At 36.1% G+C, this 24,634-nt stretch overlaps 1 protein-coding gene and 2 pseudogenes across 3 annotated transcripts in view; all 3 read left to right on the top strand.

The window, feature by feature from the left end:
• Positions 1 to 24,634, top strand: part of AP3B1 (adaptor related protein complex 3 subunit beta 1) — a 297,879-nt gene that overhangs the window by 247,822 nt on the left and 25,423 nt on the right. For all 3 annotated transcript variants that reach the window (XM_073993667.1, XM_045393910.2, XM_045393911.3), the window contains 2 exons: positions 12,545 to 12,776; positions 17,373 to 17,457. In XM_073993667.1, the coding sequence (XP_073849768.1) occupies positions 12,545 to 12,776; positions 17,373 to 17,457 (317 nt within the window). The remainder of the gene's footprint in view (positions 1 to 12,544; positions 12,777 to 17,372; positions 17,458 to 24,634) is intronic.
• Positions 8,135 to 9,084, top strand: LOC135971315 (heat shock protein HSP 90-beta pseudogene; annotated as a pseudogene).
• Positions 9,082 to 10,027, top strand: LOC135971196 (heat shock cognate protein HSP 90-beta-like; annotated as a pseudogene).

Genomic DNA, 24,634 nt, shown 5'->3' with positions numbered 1-24,634 from the left:
GGAAGATTCAAATATATTTCTTGGAGTCTGTGCTTATATGTAAGAGTTAAGCAAATTTGCCCTTTACTTTTGCTAATCCTATACTAGGTCAATACTAGGTTAATGCTAGCCTCAATGAAATGGATTGGAGGTAAAATCAAGACCCACTTTCTACAGTTTATAGGATAAATAAGACAATACTGTGACTTTATGCATTACGGATCTTATCAATTGAGACATACATTGGTTTTAAAAGTACTACTGTTAAAGATGAAGCTGTGCCTCTGTTTATAGCTATTTTCTTACCTCATCATTTTTATAAATTATATATCTAAATAGATACTGATGTAAAGTAAGCCACACAAAACTAGATACAAAGAGCATTTTATATACTGCAGATTTTCATATTTTTGAAATTCAAAAACAGAATGGATTGATAATACTTAATGACTGACTAACTAAATGTGGATTAAAGCATAAAAGGCTGGAAAACATTGTTTTCATAAAGCTTTACATGGAAATGTCATCTTTGAAATAGTAATGTGGATGCTGAACAAGGTTTATTCTAAGGCACTTACTTGATATTCCATGTTTTATTTTTCAAATCTCATTTTAAATTTTATAATTCAATCATTTTGAACAGCTACGTTCAAAAGAAGTTTTACAACTTTAATCTTAATAATCTCAAAAAAAAGCAGACATGCTATGTCATAAAATAACTATTAGTGACTAGTTTGTATCCTATAAATCTAACTTGAGTTGATAATATGGTCCATTACCAGCTAACTGCACAGAGTATTTTTCATTTTACACTCTTCAGTTACTTTTTAGTGAAGTGTTAAAAAATATGAAGCTTTTCTCCTCTCTAAAATTGCACGCTGTCTGTCTGTTATTAGGGAGATAACAGCTCTTATAAATGTTTCAGTAAGCGCTAAGTAGACAGTTATGTGCACTCTCATTCCACGCTTATTTGCTTACTGTAATAAACTGATAAAATATGTGTGGTTTGTCTCTGTGTATCTACAGGCATCATGAGTCACATAGATTTCCTTTAGAAATAATGTTGTGTCTGCAGAATTGATTGCTTATTTTCATAAACCATCTAAAGGTACACAAACGACTTTTATTATTTAAACATATGCTGTGTAAAGATTTGTAGAGGATTATCTCATTGTTGCTTGATGCTTTTTGTTCTGTTAACTCTTGGGAGAGGCTTGTTATTTTACAGTTCCTGTAGTTACTGAACTAATTACTTCCTCAGGAGCCATAGTGAAGATGACCCGTATCATTTGCTTATAATGCAGCTAAGTTTTTAATTCTTTGAACATTGGTCGTTAAACAATTAAAACTAATGTTTTCAAACATTGTCTTTCATACTATCCTGTTTATACAAGTTTTAATAAAATAATACACTTAAAAGTAGACATTTCAAGAATTAGCGTTTGTATTGTAGAAGTCCCTCAATAAGCTGTTCTTTGTGCATTTAAGAAATGTAGGCCGGGCGTGGTGACTCGCGCCTGTAATCCCAAAACTTTGGGAGGCCGAGGCGGGTGGGTCACCTGAGGTAGGGTGTTCGAGACCAGCCTGGCCAACCTGGGGAAACCCCAACTCTACTAAAAGTACAAATATCAGCCGGGTGTGGTCGCGAGCGCCTGTAATCCCAGCTACTTGGGAGGCTGAGTAACGAGAATCGCTTGAACACGGGCGGCGGACGTTGTAGTGAAAAGAGATTGTGCCACTGCACTCCTACATGGGCGACAAGAGTGAGACTCCATCTCAAAAAAAAAAAAAAGAAATGTACTTTTTTTTTCACAATTGTATGTAATAGAAAATTCAAGTTATATCCTAAAACCAACAAATATTAAAATAGAAGATCTCCACATATCACCACAGTGTGTTCCTATAAGGCTGTAGTATTTTTAAGGACACTGTTATAATTGAGCACTCAGTGTTAAATAAAGTGTAGTTATGACCAACACTCAAGGTATATTATTTGCAAATTTCCATAAGCATTTAAAATAGTAAAATTATGCTTTGAGTTCTGAGAAAGGGTAAAATTAGGTTTTATACATTGAGCATAAAAATGAGAAGTAGATGGGAAGACAGGCAATAAACATAACAAACAAATAAATTGTATATTGTGTTAGAGAAGGTATTAAGTGTCTATACAAAAGGAAAAAGGAAAGCAGAAGGAAGGGATGCAAATGGGTTAAACCTCACTAAGAAGGTAATATCTGAGGAGACATTCTAGAACTGAGCTGTGTGGGTCTCTGGAGAAAGTGCTTTCCAGGTGGAGGGTACAAGGGAATAACCTATAGTGGGACCGTTACGAGTATGCAAAAAGAATAGCAAGGAAGTCAGGATGATGAGTAGAATAAACAGTGAATTCAAGAGTAATAGAAAATGAGATCAAGGAAATGGAACAGGGATCCTGGCCATTGGCAGGTTTTGAGCAGAGGGGTAACATGATGTAACTTTTTTTTTCTTCAAACTTTTATTTTAGGTTCAGGGGTACACGTGCAGGTTTGTTTTATAGGTAAACTCATGTCACGGAGTTTGGTGTACAAATTATTTCATCACCCCAGTGCATGATGTAACTTTGACTGATACATTCTAGCTACTGTGTTCAGGATAGACTAACAGCAATTCAGTCTATGTTCGATAGGATGCAGGGGTAGGAGCAAGGAAACCAATTAGGAAGCTCTTGGAATAATCCGGATAATAGATGGTGGTGGCTCAGACCAGGCTGGTAACAGTGGTAGTAGTGAGAAATAGCCAGATTAATTCATTAAAATAACTGGGTTTTCATCCATAATGACTCCCTCAGGTGTCAGCTATGACTTTTGTGTTCTTCTAGTCCACTGAGCCTGCTTCTGTCATGGCATTTATCACACTAGTTGATTTACTTTGTTTTCTCAGGCTAAACAATAAACTTCTTGAGGACTAGGATACTTCATCTTTGTCTCTGTATCATACTCCTTAGCACAGGGCTGGTACAACTCATTGAATAAATGTTAGTTACATGAAAGCATGAATTACTACATTAATGGTGAGTAATGATTAATGATTAGTAGTTACTTTGTGTTTGAAATAACGGTGTTCTTATTGGACAGAGAGCTGTGAAATACCTAATTCTTGCACATTACCACCTTTCTCCCCAAGATGCCCAAGGGATACATAGGGTCAGAGGACAAATAAAGGCAAAGTCGTACTTTGTTATTAGAGTGGACCTTGCTCTCTAACCACAATACAGAACTCCAGTGAGTTAGGATGGCCCACATCAAGGACTCAAGGTTCTTTTCTATTAAAGGTAGGATTAAGTAGCCTTGATCCAAAACAAATTGTTAGTTGAATCACATGAAATTGATAATTTTACTGTTTTTGACCTACACATATGGCAGATACATATGGGTCAGTCTAATCAAAAGCCTTACCTGAGTCTCTGATCTCCTGGTTCCATGTCTACCAGCACTTTAGAGATAGGGGGGCAAAGGGGCATTCTCCCATTACAAGCTTATTTCCCCTTCCAATTAATGTCCTGAAATCTGACTAATCCCAACCAGTAGTAGAATGGGGGAGATAGATGATAGAATCCCAATTTGAACTAGGTTAAGCAGTAAATAAATAAATAGGAAATTACAGCTAGAGTTCAGAGAAAACAGCTTCAACAAGGACACGAATGTGTCTGGGCCTCAAGAACCATCCAGATCAAAGTTACCAGCTAGTCTGTCTATCTCTCATCTATGCTTTTCTTTGAAATATGCTTCATTATTTTTTTCTCACTGAACAATGTGGCAGGAAATGTGGCCACAGACAAAAATTAGAGTTTTAAATCTCAGAATGTTAACTGCTTGAGAGAGTCTGGCTCAGATTACTAGGTACCAAATCCGAAAATCCTAGGAAAGGAACTCATTGGGCCAAATTGTCCATCCCTGAACCAGTTAACTGCAGCCAGTCATGAGGAGGCATTAGAACTTGCCAGCTCCATCATGTGCTGAATGTGTCAAGGTTTCTAGAAAATAGTAGGGTGTGTTGGGCTGACAATCTCGTACATAACTACTATAGAGTAAAGAAGCGTTGGGGGCAAAGCTTCCTCAAAAGGCCAACCCGTAGTCTTGAATCAAATAAAAGCAATTCTGAAACAATGAATTCTTATTCTGCGTTGTCATGGGACTTACTCGACACTTTGTTGTCGACTATCAGAACATTTCCTGATACTTCAGAAACCCACAGGAAAAATTAAAGTCATAGCATGGATTTTCACAAAGGAAAGCCAAAAGAAAAAAGTAACCTCTACTATGCAAAGTTATATTCTGATTAGTAAAGCCACTAGCCTGTATGGCACCATTGTGCAGATTCCAAAAAGTTTCCCTTGAATGTGAGCTGGATTTTAGCTCTTATCCACCCTTTCAGTCAGTTGTCACTGCACAGATGTATATGGTGGTCTGAGTGTTAGCTGTTTGAAATAAGTGGCTCTGGGAATTGTTAAATTATTATTATTTTTTTAATCAAGCATCAAGAACTATGAAGAGTCTGAGATGTTACCCTACTTACAGGCTAACTAATTAATCTGCAACAATTTCATGAATGCTGGTAGAAGACACAAGACTCCTTGGTCAGAGACAAAGGACAGTTTGTTACAGCAGCAGCAGTAGCCAGAGTAGCATCATTTGCATCACTTCTCTGAGCCCCACGTGCTGAAGGCTAGGTGAAGCCTGCACAGGCAATGTGTTGCTTTACAGGAGGCTAACCTGATCAGAGTAAACAGATAACCTAAAGAATGGGAGAAAATGTTTGCAATCTGTCCATCTGACAAAGTTCTAATATCTAGAATCTACAAGGAACTTAAGCAAATTTACAAGAAAAAAATCAAACAGCCCCATCAAAAAATGGGCAAATGATATGAACAGACACTTCTCAAAAGAAGACATTTATGTGGCCAACAAACATATGAAAAAAAGCTCATCATCACTGTTCATTAGAGAAACGCAAATCAAAACCACAGTGAGATACCATCTTGAGCCAGTTAGAATGGTGATCATTAAAAAGTCAGGAAGCAACAGGATGCTGGAGAGGATGCGGAGAAATAGGAATGCTTTTACACTGTTGGTGAGAGTGTAACTTAGTTCAACCATTGTGAAGACAGTGTGGCAATTCCTCAAGGATCTAGAACCAAAAATACCATTTGACCCAGCAATCCCATTACTGGGTATATACCCAAAGGAATATAAATAATTCTATAAAGACACATGCACACATATGTTTATTGCAGCTCTATATACAATAGCAAAGACCTGGAACCAACCCAAATGTCCATCCGTGATAGACTGGATAAAGAAAATGTGGCAAATATATACCGTGGAATACTATGCAGCCATAAAAAAGGATGAGTTCATGTCCTTTGCATGGACATGGATGAAGCTGGAAACCATCATTCTCAGCAAACTAACACAGGAACAGAAAACCAAACACCGCATGTTCTCACTCATAAGTGGGAGTTGAAGAATGAGAACACATGGACACAGGGAGGGGAACATCACATACCAGGGCCTGTCGGGGGTTTGGGGGCTAGGGGAGGGATAGCATTAGGAGAAATACCTAACATAGATGGCAGGTTGATGGGTGTAGCAAACCACCATGGCACGTGTATACCTATGTAACAAACCTACACATTCTGTGCATGTATCCCAGAACTTAAAAGTATTAAAAAAAAAAAAAAAAATTCTAGGTTTTTATCAGAGGACTGTTAGCAAATCTATTCAGCCTTTGCCCCAGAGGGAGATTTTATCTTTCTAATCCTGGACAACAAACAAACAAGTCTATCACCTGCCCCAGAGGGAGGCATTACTCTGTCTTCCAAAGGCTGTTTGCTGTAGAAACATCTTTGAAAAGAGCTTCAGAAGCAAAGTTGCTAATGTTTCTGCTCAGAAGACATGGGACCTGTAGAGCCCTTTTTGGCACCAGGGACCCGTTTTGTGGAAGACAATTTTTCCGTGGACCATTGGGAATACGGGGATGGTTCTGGATGAAACTGTTCCACCTCAGATCATCAGGCAGGCATTAGATGCTCATCAGGAGCGTGCTGCCTAGATCCCTTGCATGCACAGTTCACAATAGGGTTTGCACTCCCATGAGGATGTAATGCCACCGCTGATCTGACGGGAGGCAGAACTCAGGCGGTAATGCTTGCTCTCATCAGCCGCTTACCTCCTGCTGTGCGGCCGGATTCCTAACAGCCCATGCCCTGGTACAGGTCCATGGCCCGGGGACTGGGGACCCTCTGCTGTAGAGAATTGTTTCCAACAACAAGGGAAGGAATGTGGAATGGCAAGGATCGAACATTTGTGCCCTTAGATCAGGGGTCAGCAAACTTTTTTTGTAAAGGTACCAGATAGTAAATGTTTTAGGTATTACAACTACTCACCTCTGCCATCGTAGAGTAAAAAAGCAGTCAAGGACAGTATGTAAATGAATGAGTATGGTTGTGTTCCAGTGACATTTTTAAAAAATAGGCAGCAGGCCATATTTGGCTTGCGGGTTATAGTTTGCAACCTCTGTGCTACATCTATTGTGTTTAGACTTATTAAATCTTCCCTTTTTCTTAAACCCTCGTTTTCACAGCCCAAATCTAGATCACTTTATAATTAATTTATGTTTTACCTTTTTTTGCATCTAATAAATCATTGGTATCTATAAAATATGAAGTCAAGAACGCCATTTGCAATGTTGAGCATCCTAGAATATAAGCAGCCACGGATCTCATATATATTTCCGGATTATAGGTATCTGGTCTGATGTACAAAATATTGAACTAAAGCCTTATTATATATTAGTATTAATATAATACTGGATTAAATGTATTATATATGGAAGTAGTCAAAGGATTTATGGAACCCACTGGGTTTATTGAACAAAATATCACCTATGTATTTTATCTAGATGCTGGAGAAGGTTGGCTTAATATGACTTGTATAAACTTAGGAAACAAGGGTAAAAAAGTAATCAAACATTTTCTGTTTCTTTCTTTCTTTTTTTTTTTTTTTTTTTTGAGACGGAGCCTTGCTTCATCACCCAGGCTTGAGGACAGTGGCACCATCTCAGCTCACTGCAACCTCCGCTTCCTGGGTTCAAGCAGTCCTCCCACCTCAGCCTCCCAAGTATCTGGAATTACAGGTGCATGCCACCACGCCCATCTAATGTTTCCATTTTTAGCAGAGATGGGGTTTCACCATGTTGGCCAGGCTGGCCTCAGACTCCTGACCTCATGTGATCCGCCCATCTTGGCCTCCCAAAGTGCTGGGATTACAGGCACAAGCCACCACACCTGGCTATGTTTTCATTTAGTACCTTTCTGTAGTTAAACAAGTATATATTATTACCATGAAGTGTCATTTATGATCCTGTTTATTGTGAAGGAGTGTGTAGACCTCTGGGAATTATCACAGATAACCTTTGGAGGTTGTAAGGGAGGACCTTTTTAGATGGTGAATTTATTAGAGAATGCTTTTTACCTTGAACTTGGTTGAATGTGGAAAGAATGAGTGGAGAGAATTATACTATTTTTTTTCTTTATTCATCCCTTAACATATTTTTTAACAATTATAATAAAGCTGTAGAATTTTGAGACAAAGTTGAAAACATAAAATAAACGTTTGGACCATGTGTCCTAGGATTAGACTGAAAGAAAGAATCAGTGAGTCCGCCAAGGCTTGATGGCTCTTAAATGACCAAAGGCGTACTTCTAAGCACCTTGTGTGATATCTATAGTACTAATTCCTGGCCACTGTGAACCAGACCTTTGTTTCTGTTCTCTAGTCCCACTCCTCTACCCTTGCCTTTCTCCAATTTTCAAATAGTCTTCCCTTTTACGTTACAATTTCGGCTTTCTTTCCCCCATATGTAGGCCAACTTTTTATGTATTTTCACAGAGATAAAGCTTGTTATACCAACATTTATTTAATGATTTGATGACAAATATGTTTGTGGAACAATGTAGAATAAAAGTAAGACCTGGTCACTGTCTCCAATATGCTTATAATTAAGGAAATAAACACGTAACACTGAAAAATATTAGCCAGATAAGAGCTTATATTTAAGGTTGATTATCATAGCCTCAGTATCATGGGAATTTATGGGGATAAAGAAGATTTTTGCTGAGTATAAATCTGTAACTATAAAATACATAGCTCTGGAGTCATCCCAGTGCAGCCTTGGTGCCATGTGCATGTTGGACAGTCCCAGCCCACCTTGATCTCTAGTACTTGTAGCCTTTTTCTTTCAAGATGCCTGAGAAAGTGCACGTGAAGAGGAAGAGGTGGAAACTTGCCTTTCAGGGAGATATTGCCCAACTCATGTCTCTCGTCATCAATACTTTCTATTCTAATGAGGAGATTTTCCTTCAGGAATTGATCTAATGTTTATGATGCATTGGACAAGATTTGCTGTGAGAGCCTTACAAACCCTTCCAAGTTGGACAATGGTAAAGAGCTGGAAATTGACATAATCCCCAACCCATGGTAATGGTTCCCAAATTAGGAGATCAGCCTTGGTCATGTCAATGCCTGTGTCTACCAAAGTCAGAGTGCATTCCCTGGTACTAAAGAATTTATGGAGGCTTTTCAGGGTGGTGCAGGTATCTCCATGTTTGGGCAATTTGGTGCTGCCTTTTTTTCTGCCTACCTTGTGGCAGAGAAAGTAGTTGTGATCACAAGGCACAACAATGATGAAGAGTATGCCTGGGAGTCTCCACTGGGGGTTCCTTCACTGTATGTGCTGACCATGGAGAGCCCATTGGCAGGGGTACCAAAGTGACCCTCCATCTTAAAGAAGACCAGACAGAGTACTTAGAAGAGAGGAAGGTCAAAGAAGTAGTGAAGAGCACTTCCAGTTCATAGGCTATCCCATTACCCTTTCTTTGGAGAAGGAAAGAGAGAAGAAAATCAGTGATGACAGGCAGAGGAAGAGAAAGGTGAGAAAGAAGAGGAAGATAGGCCAGGCACAAAGGCTCATGCCTGTAATCCCAGTACTTTGGGAGGCTGAGGTGGGCAGATCGCTTAAACTCAGGAGTTTGAGACCAGCCTAGCCAACATGGTGAAACACTGACTCTATAAAAAATACAAAAAATTAGGCGGGAATGGTGGTACGCAGCTTAGGTCCCAGCTACTTGTGGGGCTGAAGTGGGAGGATCCACCAGGGGGCGGAGGTTGCAGTGAACTGAGATCATACAACTGCACTCCAGCCTGGGTGACAGAGTATTACACCATCTCAAAACAAACAACCAACCAAAAAACAGAAGATAGAGATGATGAGAAAAAGTCCAAGATTGAAGATGTGGGTTCAGATGAAGAAGATAAGAACAGTAAGGATAAGAAAAAGAAAACCAACAAGATCAAGGAGAAATCATTGATTGGGAAGAATTAAACAAGACCAAGAACACTTGGATCAGAAATTCTGATGACATTCACCCAGGAGGAGTATAGAGAATTCTACAAGAGCTTCACCAGTGACTAGGAGGACCATTGGGCAGTCAAGCATTTCTTTGTGGAAGGTTGGTTGGAATTCAGAGCATTGCTATTCATCCCTTGTTTGGATCCCTTTGACTTCTTTGAGAATTAGAAGAAAAAAGAACAACAAACTCTGTGTCCATCATGTGTTCATCGTGGACAGCTGTGATGATATTGGAGTATCTCAACTTTAATCCTTGGTGTGGTTGACTTAGGATCTGCCCCTGAACATCTCTCAAGAAATGCTCCAACAGAGCAGAATCTTAACAGTCATCCACAAAAACATTGTTAAGAAGTGCCTTGAGCTGTTCTCTGAGCTGGCAGAAGACAGGGAGAATGGCAAGAAATTCAATGAGGCCTTATCTAAAAATCTAAAGCTTGGGCCAGTTGTGACGTCTCACCCTTGTAATCTCAGCACTTTGGGAGACCAAGGCAGGAGGATTGCTGGAAGCCAGGAGTTTGATACCAGCCTGAGCTGCAAAGCAAGACACTATCACAACAAAAAATTTAAAAAATTAACCCAGCATGGTGGTACACACCTGTAGTCCAAGTTACCTAAAAGGCTGAGGCAAGAGGATCACTTGAGCCCATGAGTTCCAGGCTGCAGTGAGCTATGATTGCACCACTGCACTCCAGCCTGGACGACAGAGTGAAACCCCTGTCTATAAAAATTCAATAAATAAAATTTTAGAATTTAAAAAATTAAAATCTAAAGCTTAGAATCCATAAAAACTCCACTAGCCAGCGACACGTGTCCTAGCTGCTGCAGTATCACACTTACCAGTCTGGAGATGAGATGACATCTGTGTCAAAATATGTCTCCTGCGTGAAAGAGACACAGAAATCCATCTATAGCGTCACTGGTCAGAGCAAAGAGCAGGTGGCCGGCTCTGTGTTTGTGGAGCAAGTGCAGAAGCGGGCCTTTGAATTAGTATATACAGCCAAGCCCGCTGATGAGTACTGCATGCAGAAGCTCAGGGAGTTTCATGGGAAAAGCCTGGTCTCAGTTACCGAGGAGAGTCTGGAGCTGCTTGAGTGAACTGAGATTGTGCCACTGCACTCCAGCCTGGCGACAGCGAGACTCCGTCTCAAAAAAAAAAAAAAAAACGAAAAGAAAGAAAGAGAAGGGTTTTGAAAATAGTTTTCATTCAAGGAAAACCTAACTTTAGAAGTGAAAGTGATTTGAAAACTTAAAATATTAGATTGTTGTTATCATCATCAGAAGGCTTAAGTAGAATGAATAGGCCAGTAGCCCTATTATTTTATATAATCAAAATTTTAAATTTAGCTAATTGTTTATTGTATTTTACAAATTAACTCTCCTATAAGTTTTTATGATTATTATTTTATTATTTTTTTAATTATTATTATTATTTTTTAAGACAGGATCTTGCTCTGTCACCCAGGCAAGAGTTCAATGACCTAATCATGGCAGCCTCAACTTCCTGAGCTCAAGCAATCCTCCCACCTCAGCCTCCTGAGTAGCTGGGACTACAGGCACATGCCACCACACCCAGCTAATTTTTTGCATTTTTTGTAGAGACAGGATCTCGCCATGTTGCCCAGGTTGGTTCTCAAACTCCTGGGCTCAAGCAATCCTCCTACCTCAGCCTCTCGAAGTGCTGGGATTAGAGGTGATGATTATTTTAAATTGCCCATTTTTTGTTGAGCTTTTGGAGAAAGAATATTATGTTTTAATGATGCTTAGAAGGCATGATGTATCATTTTGTATATATGATATTTAACTCGGATTTTTGTTGAACTTTAAATCATTACTATAATTGCTAAGTTTGTAATGTCATCAGGTGTACATGGCATAGTGAAAATGTTTAATAGGTTGATATATACTCTCAAAACTGTAATAGATAATTTAGTTGGGAGACCACAGTTGGCAGGAAAAAATCTAAATCAAGCCTGTTTAATTACAAATTGACTTTTTTTTTAATGCTTCCCCATGTCAGGTCAAGCCTAATATGCAATACTGATATTTTGAATGGTTTTAGAATGGACAGTGTTTCATTATTTAATATGCTGCCTATGATTTCAATCAAAATGAGATTGAGGGAAGAATTTAATTAAGAGTCTAATGTTCAATAGAAGGGTGAAAGATGATTAGCCAAGAAAATATTGGGAGGGGGAAACAAGGAAAGATTTGTTTTACCAAATAATTGAATTATATTGTAGGTCTATAAAAAATAAAACAATATGGTACTGGTTTAACAGGACAATCAAGGCCCAAAAATATCTCCTAGTACATAAATAATTAGAATTTTTGCATTTACAATCATTGAGGAAAGACTATTCATTAGCTTATGTAGGGACAATTAGTTCATGTATCTGGAGAAAAATAATTAAATATGGAGTCAATTTATCAAAATCAATCAATTCTATATGAATTAAAATTTGAAACCATCAAAGGACTGGAAGAAAATGTAAGTGAATAGTTAACTTGATCTCAAAGTAGAGATCTTTTCAATCATTAAGGCAAAGGAAGAAGCCATCTTGTCCTGGGGGCCATGGTCTTCAGTTTGCAGAGAAAGAAAATAAAAACAAAAAGCCAGTTCAAAGAGTCAGGATTGGAAATGAAGGTCCAAGGTGTTCATTTTGGTAGTTGGCTAAAACACCCAAGAAAATCAATTGACAAACTGCTAAAACCAATAAGAAAGTTAGCAAGATGGCCAAATACAGAGGATCTAGGGAAAAAAACTAACAAAGTTTATAAATCCCTCCCCCTTCCCCGCAAAAAAAAAAAAAAAAAAAATGAGTATGTTTGTATTACTGAGATTATGCTCTTCTTATTAAGCTTATGTTGTTAAAAAAAAAAAAAGTAATATATGCTTGGAGGTTACAGAGAAATTTTTATACAGTTTTGAGGGCATTTACTTCTTTGTATCATTTCTGACTAATATCTATGTGTGTGATATCCTACTAATGTTTGTTATTGTAGTTCATATAATACTTTAGGGGAACCAAGAATTAAATGTCATAAATGTTTGTGTATTTTCTAGAAGAATAACTATATTCACTAACTCATCTTTTTTTCTTTTTCCCATGTGTAATAGGTCAGTACTCCTGTATTTGTACCAACGAAAACTCACGTGCTGCTTCATCGAATGAGTGGAAAAGGACTTGCTGCCCATTATTTCTTTCCAAGACAGCCTTGCATTTTTGGTGATAAGATGGTCTCTATACAAATAACACTGAATAACACTACTGATCAAAAGATAGAAAATATCCACATAGGGGAAAAAAAGCTTCCTATAGGCCTGAAAATGCATGTTTTTAATCCAATAGGTAAATATTAATTCTCATTTAAAACCTTAACCATATTTGATCACTAAATATGTTCACTTTAAAAGTAAAGTAGAATACTTTTTAGTAAAATAGCAAAATAGAACATGATTGTATTGACAATTAGCATATTCAGTTTATATTTGCTTTTTCTTGTTAAACTGAATTTATCATATAAGATAAACACATTTCTTTGCTCTTAGTGAATCAGGTCCCAGTAATAGTAATACCAGTAGTGATGGAAGGCTGGATTTGCAGAGTCAAGATTGCCACCATGTTTTACCTACCTGCGTCACCTTCCCCCATCTCTCCTCCTGGTCAGCTTCATTCCCTACGTAATTTTAGGTGGTTTATTGTGTCTTAAAAGCAAGAAAATCGCTCTGCATTTCTGAATGCAATACTTCTTGTATCTCAAGATCTTTTCCTGTTTCCCTTCACCTTCCCGTAAGTTGAAGAGTGAAGACTGAGAGGAGATAGACCAAGCTTGTCCAACCTGTGGCTCAGGACAGCTTTGAATGCAGCCTCCCACAAATTCATAAAGTTTCTTAAAACATTATGAGATTTTTTTTGTGATTATTTTTTCTTTAGCTCATCAGCTATCATTAGTGTTAGTGTATTTTATGTGTGGCCCAAGACAGTTCTTCTTCCGCTGAGGCCCAGGGGAGCCAAAAGATTGCACACCCCTGATGTAGACTAGTCTGCTTATCTTCCTCTCCATGTATAGAATATACGGTAGCACAGAGGGTATCACTGGTATTTATCCACATCTGATTTTTACATGTTTTCAATCTGTTGCCACCATTTAAAAATCAAGATGCTTTTACGTTTTAAAAAATGAGAAATCTCACTTTTCTTGGAGCAGAGCATAAAATATGGCAGTACCGGCCCTTTATCCCACATGCAGCAACCAGTGAGTAGGTGCTGAGCAGCGGCTGCCCCCAGCTTTGGCACGCGCTTTCCAGGGTGCTTCTGTGCCCACCGCATCCGGTTGTCTCTCCCACAAAGTGTCAGTGGCCATTTTTCATCCCCTTTGCGTTTTTAAAGTATTTTGCTAAAAATATACCCTTTAAACATTAAATGTAACAATTGTATGTCTTACTTTGAATTTGAATTAGTGTAATATTTAGAATGTCTATCTCTATTCTTTTTGGTTTTTGTAAGTGGAGATAGCCCTAAGGTTTAGTTGAGAGAATCTTCAGGCAAAACATCAATTAAAAGTAATAAAAGGTTTATGTCATTGTATCTTCCAAATGTTATAACCATAATGCTCCAGATAGCTCCTTTTTATAATACTTAAGATCAACAATGCCTTTTGACCAGGAGAAAGTAAAATTAGGTAATTGTGCCTTCTTTACTCATTGTTTCACATAACTCTTCCATTTTTCTTCATCTGAGCTCTTTGGCATTGTTGAATTTTCTCCTCTGGTTTTCATGAATCTTTCGGTAAAGAAAGTCATTTTGTGTGTGTGTTATATTTTTACACAAAGGAATAAACCAATTTTTGATAAAGCCTCGTAAAATTTTATAAGCAACCAGAGTAAAGAAAGTGGATTTAAAGTAAGCTGATTTCAAAATCCACTTAATTTTTTAAAATATTTGGATAATTAAGACACTATTTAAAGAACACAAAGTATCCTAATTTTTACTATGTAACGTATGAAGTTAATATATTGCCAGGGAATTATTGTGTTCTTTTTATTGCTTGTAATTCAACCTTTTTTACCTAGTTAAAAAAAAATTAGTTTAGTTTAGGAGGTGTCAAGCAGCAGATATATGAATTGTCTGAAGGTTGAAAATGTTATCCAAAGGTTAAAACAGTAGAACAGTATTAATTTTTCTTTGAGCTGGCATAATGAGTTGATGAGTTGACCTTTTGTTGGCCTATGTAGAATAGAAGAAATAAATATAATAAATTTCATAGTATGACCTTAACACAGAAATAAAATATGAATGTTTACCATTGCCTCAGTATTGGTTGTAGGCTTTTCTTTTTCATTCTTAGACAAATTTTTATGACTGTATGTTTCATTCATTTTGTTGGCATTTATTGAATGCCTTCAAGATACAGAGTTATTTCCTCTGCAGTATGTACTTGTATGTAACACCACCTAGATGACACTATTATCAATAGATTGTAGGGTTAAGGAATATAATATGTCTAAATTAGTCCTCCAAAAACATTTTAAGAATGCAACAGAAAACAAATGCTGTGTTTTAGTGTTTTAGTAAAATAAGGGAGGTAAGCAATTTGTTTTATTTATTTTTAAGCATGTATACACGTTAAAGGAGTCCGCAGTTTTCTTGTTTGCCACCAATCTGGTTTTGTTTGTAATGTGCAATGACTTTTTTTCTCAATTTCACCCTGTGTTTGGCATGAAACTGTATTCCTTGCAAGAACATTAGGAATAATATTCCATTTTCCCCAAAGAGACCTAGTATATAGGAGGGTTTTTTTTAAGACACAAAGAATAGCCTTACACTCTCTGTACTATATTCAGTGGCTTTATGTTAGTGGTTGACAAATTTGAGTTCAGCTAAGATTTTAACAGTTACTGTATGACTGTTGCATCAAAGTAAATGGCATCCTATATGATTTCATGTGTTGATATTAATGGTGTGGTGTAACAGATCCAGTGTTTTTCAGCCATTTCTACATAGCCATCTCAAATATATAGGAGCAAATCTAGAAATTGTATCTAAATATAGACACCTAATTGGGTACGCTTACCCAGTTTAGTCGGCTCCAAGTATTATAAAAATCCATTATTTGAATAATTTTATGCTGATCATTTTGCTCCTGAGGCATCTATATAATAAAACATGCCATTGATCGTGGACTGTCCCCCAGAATTAGCATGGCAGTAAGCTCACAGTTAATTATCTTAAGACTGAAGACAGTATCAAACAGTGTCAAAGAGTGCTATCAACAAAGCATCTTGAGAACTGTCACTTTGTCAAATGATATACAAAGATATATGATGAAGGGAGATCAAAATCATGAATGCCATCATGTTTTGGAGATGACAGAATTTGCTACTAATGTATCAGATAAAAACAAGACCAAACCCCAAAATAGTTATGGCACAGAAGGCATTAAGAATTCGTTAAAGAATAGGCTTGAGCAGTGTGTGACTGACAAAGCTCTAAACTGTTGACAGCACACAGCTTTATGAGAAATGAAAAAAATGTATATATCATTATAGCTATTTACCCTACAGTAAAGCCTATTTGCTAGAGATTTAGGGAGCAAGTCTTCTGGTGTTTGAGTGACATCCTGGTAAACGTTAGGTTTGTAAACAAATGAAATTGAAACTAGAATCAGCAGACCAACATACATACCGCTGAGCAAATAGCATTTTAATTATTACTTTTTTTTTTATTTTTAACATACTTCCTTTGCCTAACAAATAGCATTTTAAAATCAGCATTGAACAAATGCTCTCTTGTAATACCTAGTCCTCATTGAGCCTATGAGATATAAACATAATACTTAATAAATGAAGCTTATTGAATTATTATTTTATCCCAACCATACCATCTTCTGTATCATGGTTTGCTTTCAATGGCAAATCATACTTACCAATAAGCCCTAGAATAGTCACAATCTATTGAATTAGAAGTGTGCTTCCTAAAATATAACTATGTCTGATAGGAAGTATAGAGAATATATAAAGCTAAATATAAAGTGATTGTATGGTATAGCTGCAATTATGCAGAATACTTTGAGCAAAGTAGAAATCAAAAATGGACAATTTCTATATATAAACAAATATATACATATTTATTTAAGATGCCCTCAGTTATTCTAAGGTATAGGTAAACTTTCAAATCATAAGCAGAATAAAATTTTTTTCTTGTTTGACTTAATTTTGTCATTGTTAACTGAAAAAAAAAAACTGTATTGTATGTTGGTATAGTTATTTCCTATACTTGGTTAGGTGATAGATGAAGCTTCAGAAATTCCAGATCTATCAAATGTCATTTTATTTTTTGTTTTATCAAGATAATCTAATCTGCCACAAATTTTTTTTGAGTATTTAATGCACTTAGACTTAACATTTTGGTTTCAATGTGAGATCTCTTAATTAATTTCTGAGTGCATCTTAATTTCTTCTTCCAACTTTATTTACATTTTTTAATTTAGAATTTTTTTCATTGAAAATTTGAAACATTGTTTAAAATTTACTTTTTATATCTAGAATAAACATGCCATAGTTTTAAGTACATAACCTCTTATGAACTCCCAAAGTCCATTACAGGTATGCGAAACAAGAACACATTTAATTCCTTCTCATTTTCAATACCTATAGAGATAATATTAGAAAACATGAAATTTCTCAGGAAGATATGTATTTCTGAAACGGGTATAATGTGTTCATTGGTGTGTGTGCAGAATTAATTTGTGAAAAAGAAAACCTTGAAACAGAATAGTTAGTTTACTTTATAATTTGCTTTAATATTCTTAGTTTAAAATTTTTAAGCCATCATTAAATTTCACTGTTTGAACCAAACTACAAACATTACCTAAATTTTCAATGTGTAGTTTGCCTTTTTTTCACATCCTCTGTGTTTTCATGTCTAAATTATCTTATTTCCTAGACTCTCTTGAGCCTGAGGGATCCATTACAGTTTCAATGGGTATTGACTTTTGTGATTCTACTCAGACTGCCAGTTTCCAGTTGTGGTAAGTTCAATTGTTCTTCTATTTTTTATATAACCTGTAAAGGATAGCAGATCAAAAACTAAGCTTTCAACAGTTTTTGTGTGTATGTGAAAGACAAAACATTTAAACAAATGTGTTTTGCTTTGCTAATGTTTAGACTGCCTTGGAATAGTTGTACAAATTGTGTGCAATGTATGTATTTTTAGCATTCGTTACACACCTAGCCATTACAATCTGCCATATGTGATTGAAATTCATGGTTTATTGGTTAAAGAAAGGAGCTACTACTAAGTAATTTTTAACTTATCACTCCAGTTTTAGAAAATTTATAAGAAAATTAATGAGGAAGATCCAGGAGAAATTAAAAACATTAATAATATTATTAAATAGCTCAGAGAAGATCTCTTTTGAGATATACATACATGTTATCTTGAGATTCTTAAGTGGAATATTATTGATTCCATCAGTACCTAAAACCCACACATTTTTGTTTCCTTTTTAAATCGATTTACAAACTGCTTTGATAAAAGTCAAAAGAGAACATTTATGCAGTTGGCAAAGGTTTCGTAGCTGAATGCTATTCAGAAGAGCTTTTTTAGGATTGGATTTTGTTGTTAATGTTTTTCTATAATGCTTTATACATTTCTCATGAAATTCAGAGGCTGTTAGCAAATTAGTACAAAACTGTATTCATGCATCATTGAGCATTATCTTTGAACTCTTTTTCTTTTTCTGATATAAGGCACAATTGGCTATTTTGAGTTGAAGTTTCTTTGTTTTTATTCTAAAAAGAATTGAGACATTTTATCTACATTTTAGCCAGCTTAGAACAGAATTTGTTATGATTTAAAAGTCTTGAAGTTTTAGAAATAGACATTTTAAAATAAATGTATAGATTAAACATAGTGAACTTTTCATTTTCATATACCTTTTCAGTTTACCAGTAGTTCTGGCCTAATGTTATACCTTTTATTGCCGAGAACCTGCAATGATAAATATAAGCAATGTAGCATAACACATTGATTTTATGCAGATCATCACCTTTATGTTTTGGGAGGTCTGCTATATTAGTGATATATAAAAACTGATTACTTTTCTCAACATTGCCTAGTAATTGTTTATTATTTTTCTATTAGACAAACAACACAGATCAATATTACTGAACAACAGGCTATGAGTAACATCACTCTAAATAGATTTGCCTCTAACACCGGAGGTATATTCATTTTAATGATTTGGACAATGTGAACCCAATGACAAAGCACAGGTATCAAGTTAGACCAAAATTAAGAACTAAAAAATATTCCTTTTTCTTATCAATTTATATAAAGAACCTTTTGATTCCTATGTAATTGGGGTTTTTTCCCCAATTTTTATTACAAAGACTTCCTTCATAGTCTCTTGAACAGGATTTGCATTTTGTCTTTCATAATTAACTAAGTCCCTTTAAGGATGGATATATATGCATGTAGTATTTGACTTTTATCTTATACCAAGGAGTGTATGTGAATAGTATTTTTCTATATTTCTTTCAAACTAACTTTAGGAAAATAATTCATGTATTTCACATAGAAAATGTCTTGGCTATTAAAAGCATTTACATTAGTATGTTTTGCTGATATAAAGATACAAATTATTTATTTTAGTTTTTGTTAAGCACACCAGCATGCTAGATCAAAAATTTTGTGTGTGTGTTCTAAAAAGAGCACTTTGTCTTGCATCAAATGTAATTGATCCTGAAGCAGTGTAATCACAATTACTCACTTTCTTAATTGGCCTGCCCAAAATCAGAAAATGGAAACCGATCGACAGTGTTTAAATCAATAGCTTCATAGTAGTGCTTGTGGGGGTAGGGAGATAGTGGTAATGGGTAGATCAATTGGTCTTAGATGCCAATCACTGACTGTGCCTTTTGCATAGTAAATAGCACTTTTTGCTTAGTGATGTGCTGTATTAGTCTTGGTAGTTCAATAAAAAGAAAAAAAGAAACAAGAATGGCTGATATTGAATTTTTTCCTTGAAATACATTATACAAATCGATACATAAAATTATGGGTAATAACAGCATATTTGATAAGAAGCCTTCAGAAATGCTGAGAATATGGACCAAAAGCCTGTCAGATACTCTTATTTGTTAGAATAAAAAAAATAAGAGTAAAATGATCCTGCTTTAGCTTCTGGATTAATTCTTTATCATTATAATTGTATCTATGGATGAATAGATATAGACAGAACTGTTATATTAAGCTATGTAGTTATATGCATATTTGATAAGCATTTATGCCTCTTTTTTGCTTTGCATTTTTAAATGGTCATCAAATTAAATTCTTGATTAAATGTATTGAGATCGAATATGTGCACAACATACATAAATATATCTGTCTAAAAGTTAGTGCAGTACATAAACAGAGCCTCATCCTTGTAATCAGCAGGCATGCATGTATTAAGCGGTATGGGAAGTCACACAGCTTAGAGCTAGTTAGATAACTGAGCACATGTTTTTGTCCAAAGATCCATTAAAAAGAAAATACATTCTTTAATAGTGAATGAGCACTAAAAATATAAGATAAAGAATGCCTTTAGCTGACCAGAAATTGTGAGGCATTATTGACAGAAAACAAATAGGAGTAGATAAACAATAACAGAGAAAATAAAAATCACAGGGAAAAACACTCATGGGAGAAAACTACCATAATGGTAAGAACCAATTTGGCAGAACATCAAGCACGAAGTGAGTAGGGGGCTTCAAACAGTCATCAGGGAATTAACTCCTTCCAGCCCCCTAGTTCCCCAATCTTACATCTGACAGAGGGCAACATACACATTTAATTTGAGACTTAAGAATAAAACTGTAAAGAGAACAAGCCACTTGCCTGGGAAAGACGTTTTGGTGTGAATGTGGGGACCTACAAGAGCAGAGCAAGGTTTGAGTTTGTGTGAAGGAAGCAAGAATGGTCGGAGATGAGATGAAGTATAGCTTTATCCAAGAGAGTATCTATCCAAAATATTCTCAGATCCTCACCACTAGGGTAAAGCCAGTGTTATGTTTGTTGGTGGGGAGGAAAGGCCATTGCCTGCCTGCCTGCCTCCAACTTCATGTCCACGTAACCAATCATATCTCGTCCACTTACAAAAAATAAAACTTTAGTCAGCCCACCCAGGGGAGAGGAGACCCTTAGTAATGATAGTTGCTAACTCAGTAGATGAATAATGGGATGGACACAGCTGAATACTGATTGAGCATTCTGGAAGAAAGGGTCAAGGAAATCAGCTGGAATACAAAGCAAAAAGGCAGAGACAGAAAATAAGGAAGGTTAAAAGGATCAGTTCATCTCATAGGAGCTCTGGCAGGAAAGAAAAGACAATGAAGGGAAGAAATAATTTAGAAAAGAAATTATAGAGGAACATTTTCTGCTGGACGTGGTGGCTTACATCCATAATCCTAGCACGCTGGGAGGCCAAAGCAGGAGAATTATTTGAGTCCAGGAGTTCAAGAACAGCCTGGATAACATAGCAAGACCTCATCTCTACCAAAAATCAAAAACGATTAGCCAGGTATGGTGGCACACACTTGTCGTCCTAGCCACTTGGGAGACTGAAGTGGTAGGATCACTGGAACCCAGGAGTTGAAGGCTCCAGTGAGCTGTGATCGCACCACTACACTCCAGCCTAGGCAACAGAGTGTATCCCTACCCCTAATGAATGAATGAATGAACATGTGGCCCAACAAAAGAAACACACAAGCCTTTAGATTAAGAGGGCCAAACAGGGTGAATGTGAAAAACTATGAAAAAGACCACATCCTGGTGAATTTTTGATAAGGAGAAGAATATCCTATTATCTTCCAAAGCAGAGAAAAAAGCAACTTACCTAAAAAAACAGACAAGAATGAGAATGGATTCAAATTTCACATACTCATATCAGTTCTGCAAGCCAGAAGGTAAAGGAAATGACCTTTAAAATTTTGAAAATACCAAATAGTCATTTTTCAGTGAAGGAAAGATTCTAGCAATCAGTTTACCACCTACACATCCTTTCTGAAAGGATTACTCAAAGATATACTGTAATAGAATATTTTCTGAAATCTGAGACAGAACCAGTCATGGTGATGCATGCCTGTAGTCCCAGCTGCTCAGGAGGCTGAGGCAGGAGAACAGCTTGAGCCCAGGAATTAGAGGTTACAGTGCGCGATGATTGCACCTGTGAATAGCCGCTGCTTTCCAGCCTGGGCAACGTAGTGAGATCTTGTCTCAAAAAAAAAAAAATCTGAGACAGAGAAAAACGTAGAATTAATAAAACAGTAGTGAGCAAAGAATTCTACCTATGAAATTTATCAACGTATAAAAATAATTCTTGACATAATGTGAAAAATAAATATTAACAATACATTGGAACCAAAATCCCCACAGAGGCAAGAGGTATACAGGTATACAAGAACCCTAGTATATGGGTTCTTGTTATGTCTGAGAAGAGAGTTTATTGATGGCAAAAATAAGTTTAAATATGGTTTAAAATATTAAAGATAACCACTAAAATTATAGAAATGTGACGTATTATAACTTCTAAACAACTAGGAAGAAAGGGAGTAATTAAAACCTGATCAGGACTGTGTGTGGTGGCTTATACCTGTCATCCCATCTCTTTGGAAGGCCAAGGCAGGAGGATCCCTCGAGGTCAGGACTTCAAGAATAGCCTGGCCAGCATAGCGAGAACTTGTCTCTATTAAAAAATAATAATAATTTTAAATAAAAGTTTAAAACTTGACCGGTTTAACCAAGAGGAAGAGGAAAAAGCATGGCAAATAGAAAACAAAACAAGATGGCTGGAGAGGCCATGCACACCACACATACTCATTTTCGCAATTCATGTCAGAGAATTAAATCCTACTTTTACTAAACAGGTAAAAAACAAAATTTAACATGTGCTATTTATGAGAACCTTCACTAAGAGAGAATGGCACAGAAAAGTTGAGATTAGAAAGATGAAGTGTGTGTGTGTGTGTGCGTGTGTGTGTGTGTGTATGCATGCATCAGATAGATGTGCTAAAACTAGAAAAATTAAGAAGTATTTTAGGTAAAAAGTAATAATAGAATATTTTGTGCTCATTGTAACCCTCCAAGAAAATACAATTGTTACAAACCTTTAAACCATGCAGTTTTGTAATTTATAAAGCAGAAAATAATACAAATACTAGGAGAAATTGTCAAAGCCATAATCATAGTATATTTTAACATGCACATCAGAAGTTGACAAATCAGAGAGTAAGGATAAATAAGTATAGATACATACAGGTTTAATGATTTAATTACCAAGCTGGATCTAAGATATATATGTTTACATAGAATTCCTTGTTTCCTGTGTGCAGAAAATACTCATTTTTTTAAAAGCACATATAGGATTTACAAAAAAAAGGAAAACTATGGGATAATATGATTAAAGAAAAAAGACACCTAAGAAAGATTAGAGGGGAGAAAGATGATAAAGCACAGAGATCTTTTAAGTTACAAAATAATACTATACAGTTCTATACCAATAAATTGGAACATTTAGATGAAATTAATGGTTTCCTAGAAAAATATAAATTAGAAATAAAAACGATTAAATTGTATCAGAACCTTAAAAAAGAATTTTTTCTCGAACAAAAGAAAAGGAAATCATGCCATGTCATTGTGTAAGTCTAGCATCACCCTGACTTTAAAGCGCAGAAGGATAACATATGAAGATGGACATCAGTTGTAGTTATAAATTCAAATGACTTCTGGCCCATATGAGTTACCCATAGCCACATGAAATATCAGAAACAATCTCTTTTAAGTCAGAAAAGCAAAACAAGGATATCTGCTGTCCACACTATATTCTACATTATAGTGGAAGTTCTAGCCAGTACAGAAAGGCAAGTAAACGCCATTTGCAGTATAAATCCTGGAAAAGAAGAGACAAAATTATATATATATATATATATATATATATTTTTTTTTTTTTTTTTTTTTTTTTTGAGACGGAGTCTTGCTCTGCTGCCCAGGCTGGAGTGCAGTGGGGTGATCTCAGCTCACCGCAACCTCCGCCTCCTGGATTCAAGCAATTCTCCTGCCTCAGCCTCCTGAGTAGCTGGGACTACAGGCACGCGCCACCATGCCCGACTAATTGTTGTATTTTCAGTAGAGACAGGGTTTCAACATATTGACCAGGCTGGTCTCGAACTCCTGACCTTGTGCTCGGCCCACCTTGGCCTCCCAAAGTGCTGTAATCCCATTACAGGTGTGAACCACAGCGCCTCGCCGAAATTATAATTTTTATTTAACATAATTATTATTATTATTATTATTATTGAGACGGAGTCTCACTCTGTCACCAGGCTGGAGTGCAGTGGTGCAATCTCGGCTCACTGCAACCTTCACCTCCCAGGTTCAAGCGATTCTTCTTCCTCAGCTTCACGAGTAGCTGGGATTACAGGCACGCACCACCAGGCCCAGCTAATTTCTGTATATTTAGTAGAGATGGGGTTTTACCATGCTGGCCAGGCTGGTCTTGAACTCCTGATGCCTCGGCCTCCCAGTGTGCTGGGATTACAGGTGTGAGCCACTGCACCCGGCCTATTCAACATAATTATTAACCTGTAAAGTTGGAATCAACAGAAAATCTATTATTTAAACTAATGAGTTTAGAAAGGTGATACAGATACTTATGTAAGGAGAAGAAAAACCCTGAAACTTTCCTAAAGGGCATAAAGGAAGATATAATTAAATATAAAGAAATATAAGCAAAATAATAAAAATAATAAGAAATATACTGTGTTTTTAAATGGGAGACAGTATTGAACCTCAAATTAATCTTCAAATTCAATGTGATTCTAGGCTAAATGCCAGTAGACCTTTTCAAGAAACTTGACAAACTTCTAAAATTCAACTGGAAAAGAAAATGCACAAGAAAAATCACCATTTTTAATGAAAAAAGTCTTTCTCTATAATAATTTAAAAATACTCCTTAAAGCCACAAGAATATTTTTATTCTGTATAATTGATATTGGCACAAGAACCAATGAAACCAGAGAATTTAGAAATGTAAAAATTTTGTATGTCATAAAGGTGACATTTCAAATCTGTGGGGAGAATGGACCATTCAGTAAATGGTGTGAAGACCCTTATTTGGAAAAAGTAAAGGTAGCTCCACATCACTAGTATTCAGGGAAATAAAAATT

The sequence above is a fragment of the Macaca fascicularis genome, chromosome 6, assembly GCF_037993035.2.
Source record: "Macaca fascicularis isolate 582-1 chromosome 6, T2T-MFA8v1.1".
NCBI classification, from domain to species: Eukaryota; Metazoa; Chordata; class Mammalia; order Primates; family Cercopithecidae; genus Macaca; species Macaca fascicularis.
This window is presented reverse-complemented; position numbering and strand designations above follow the sequence as displayed.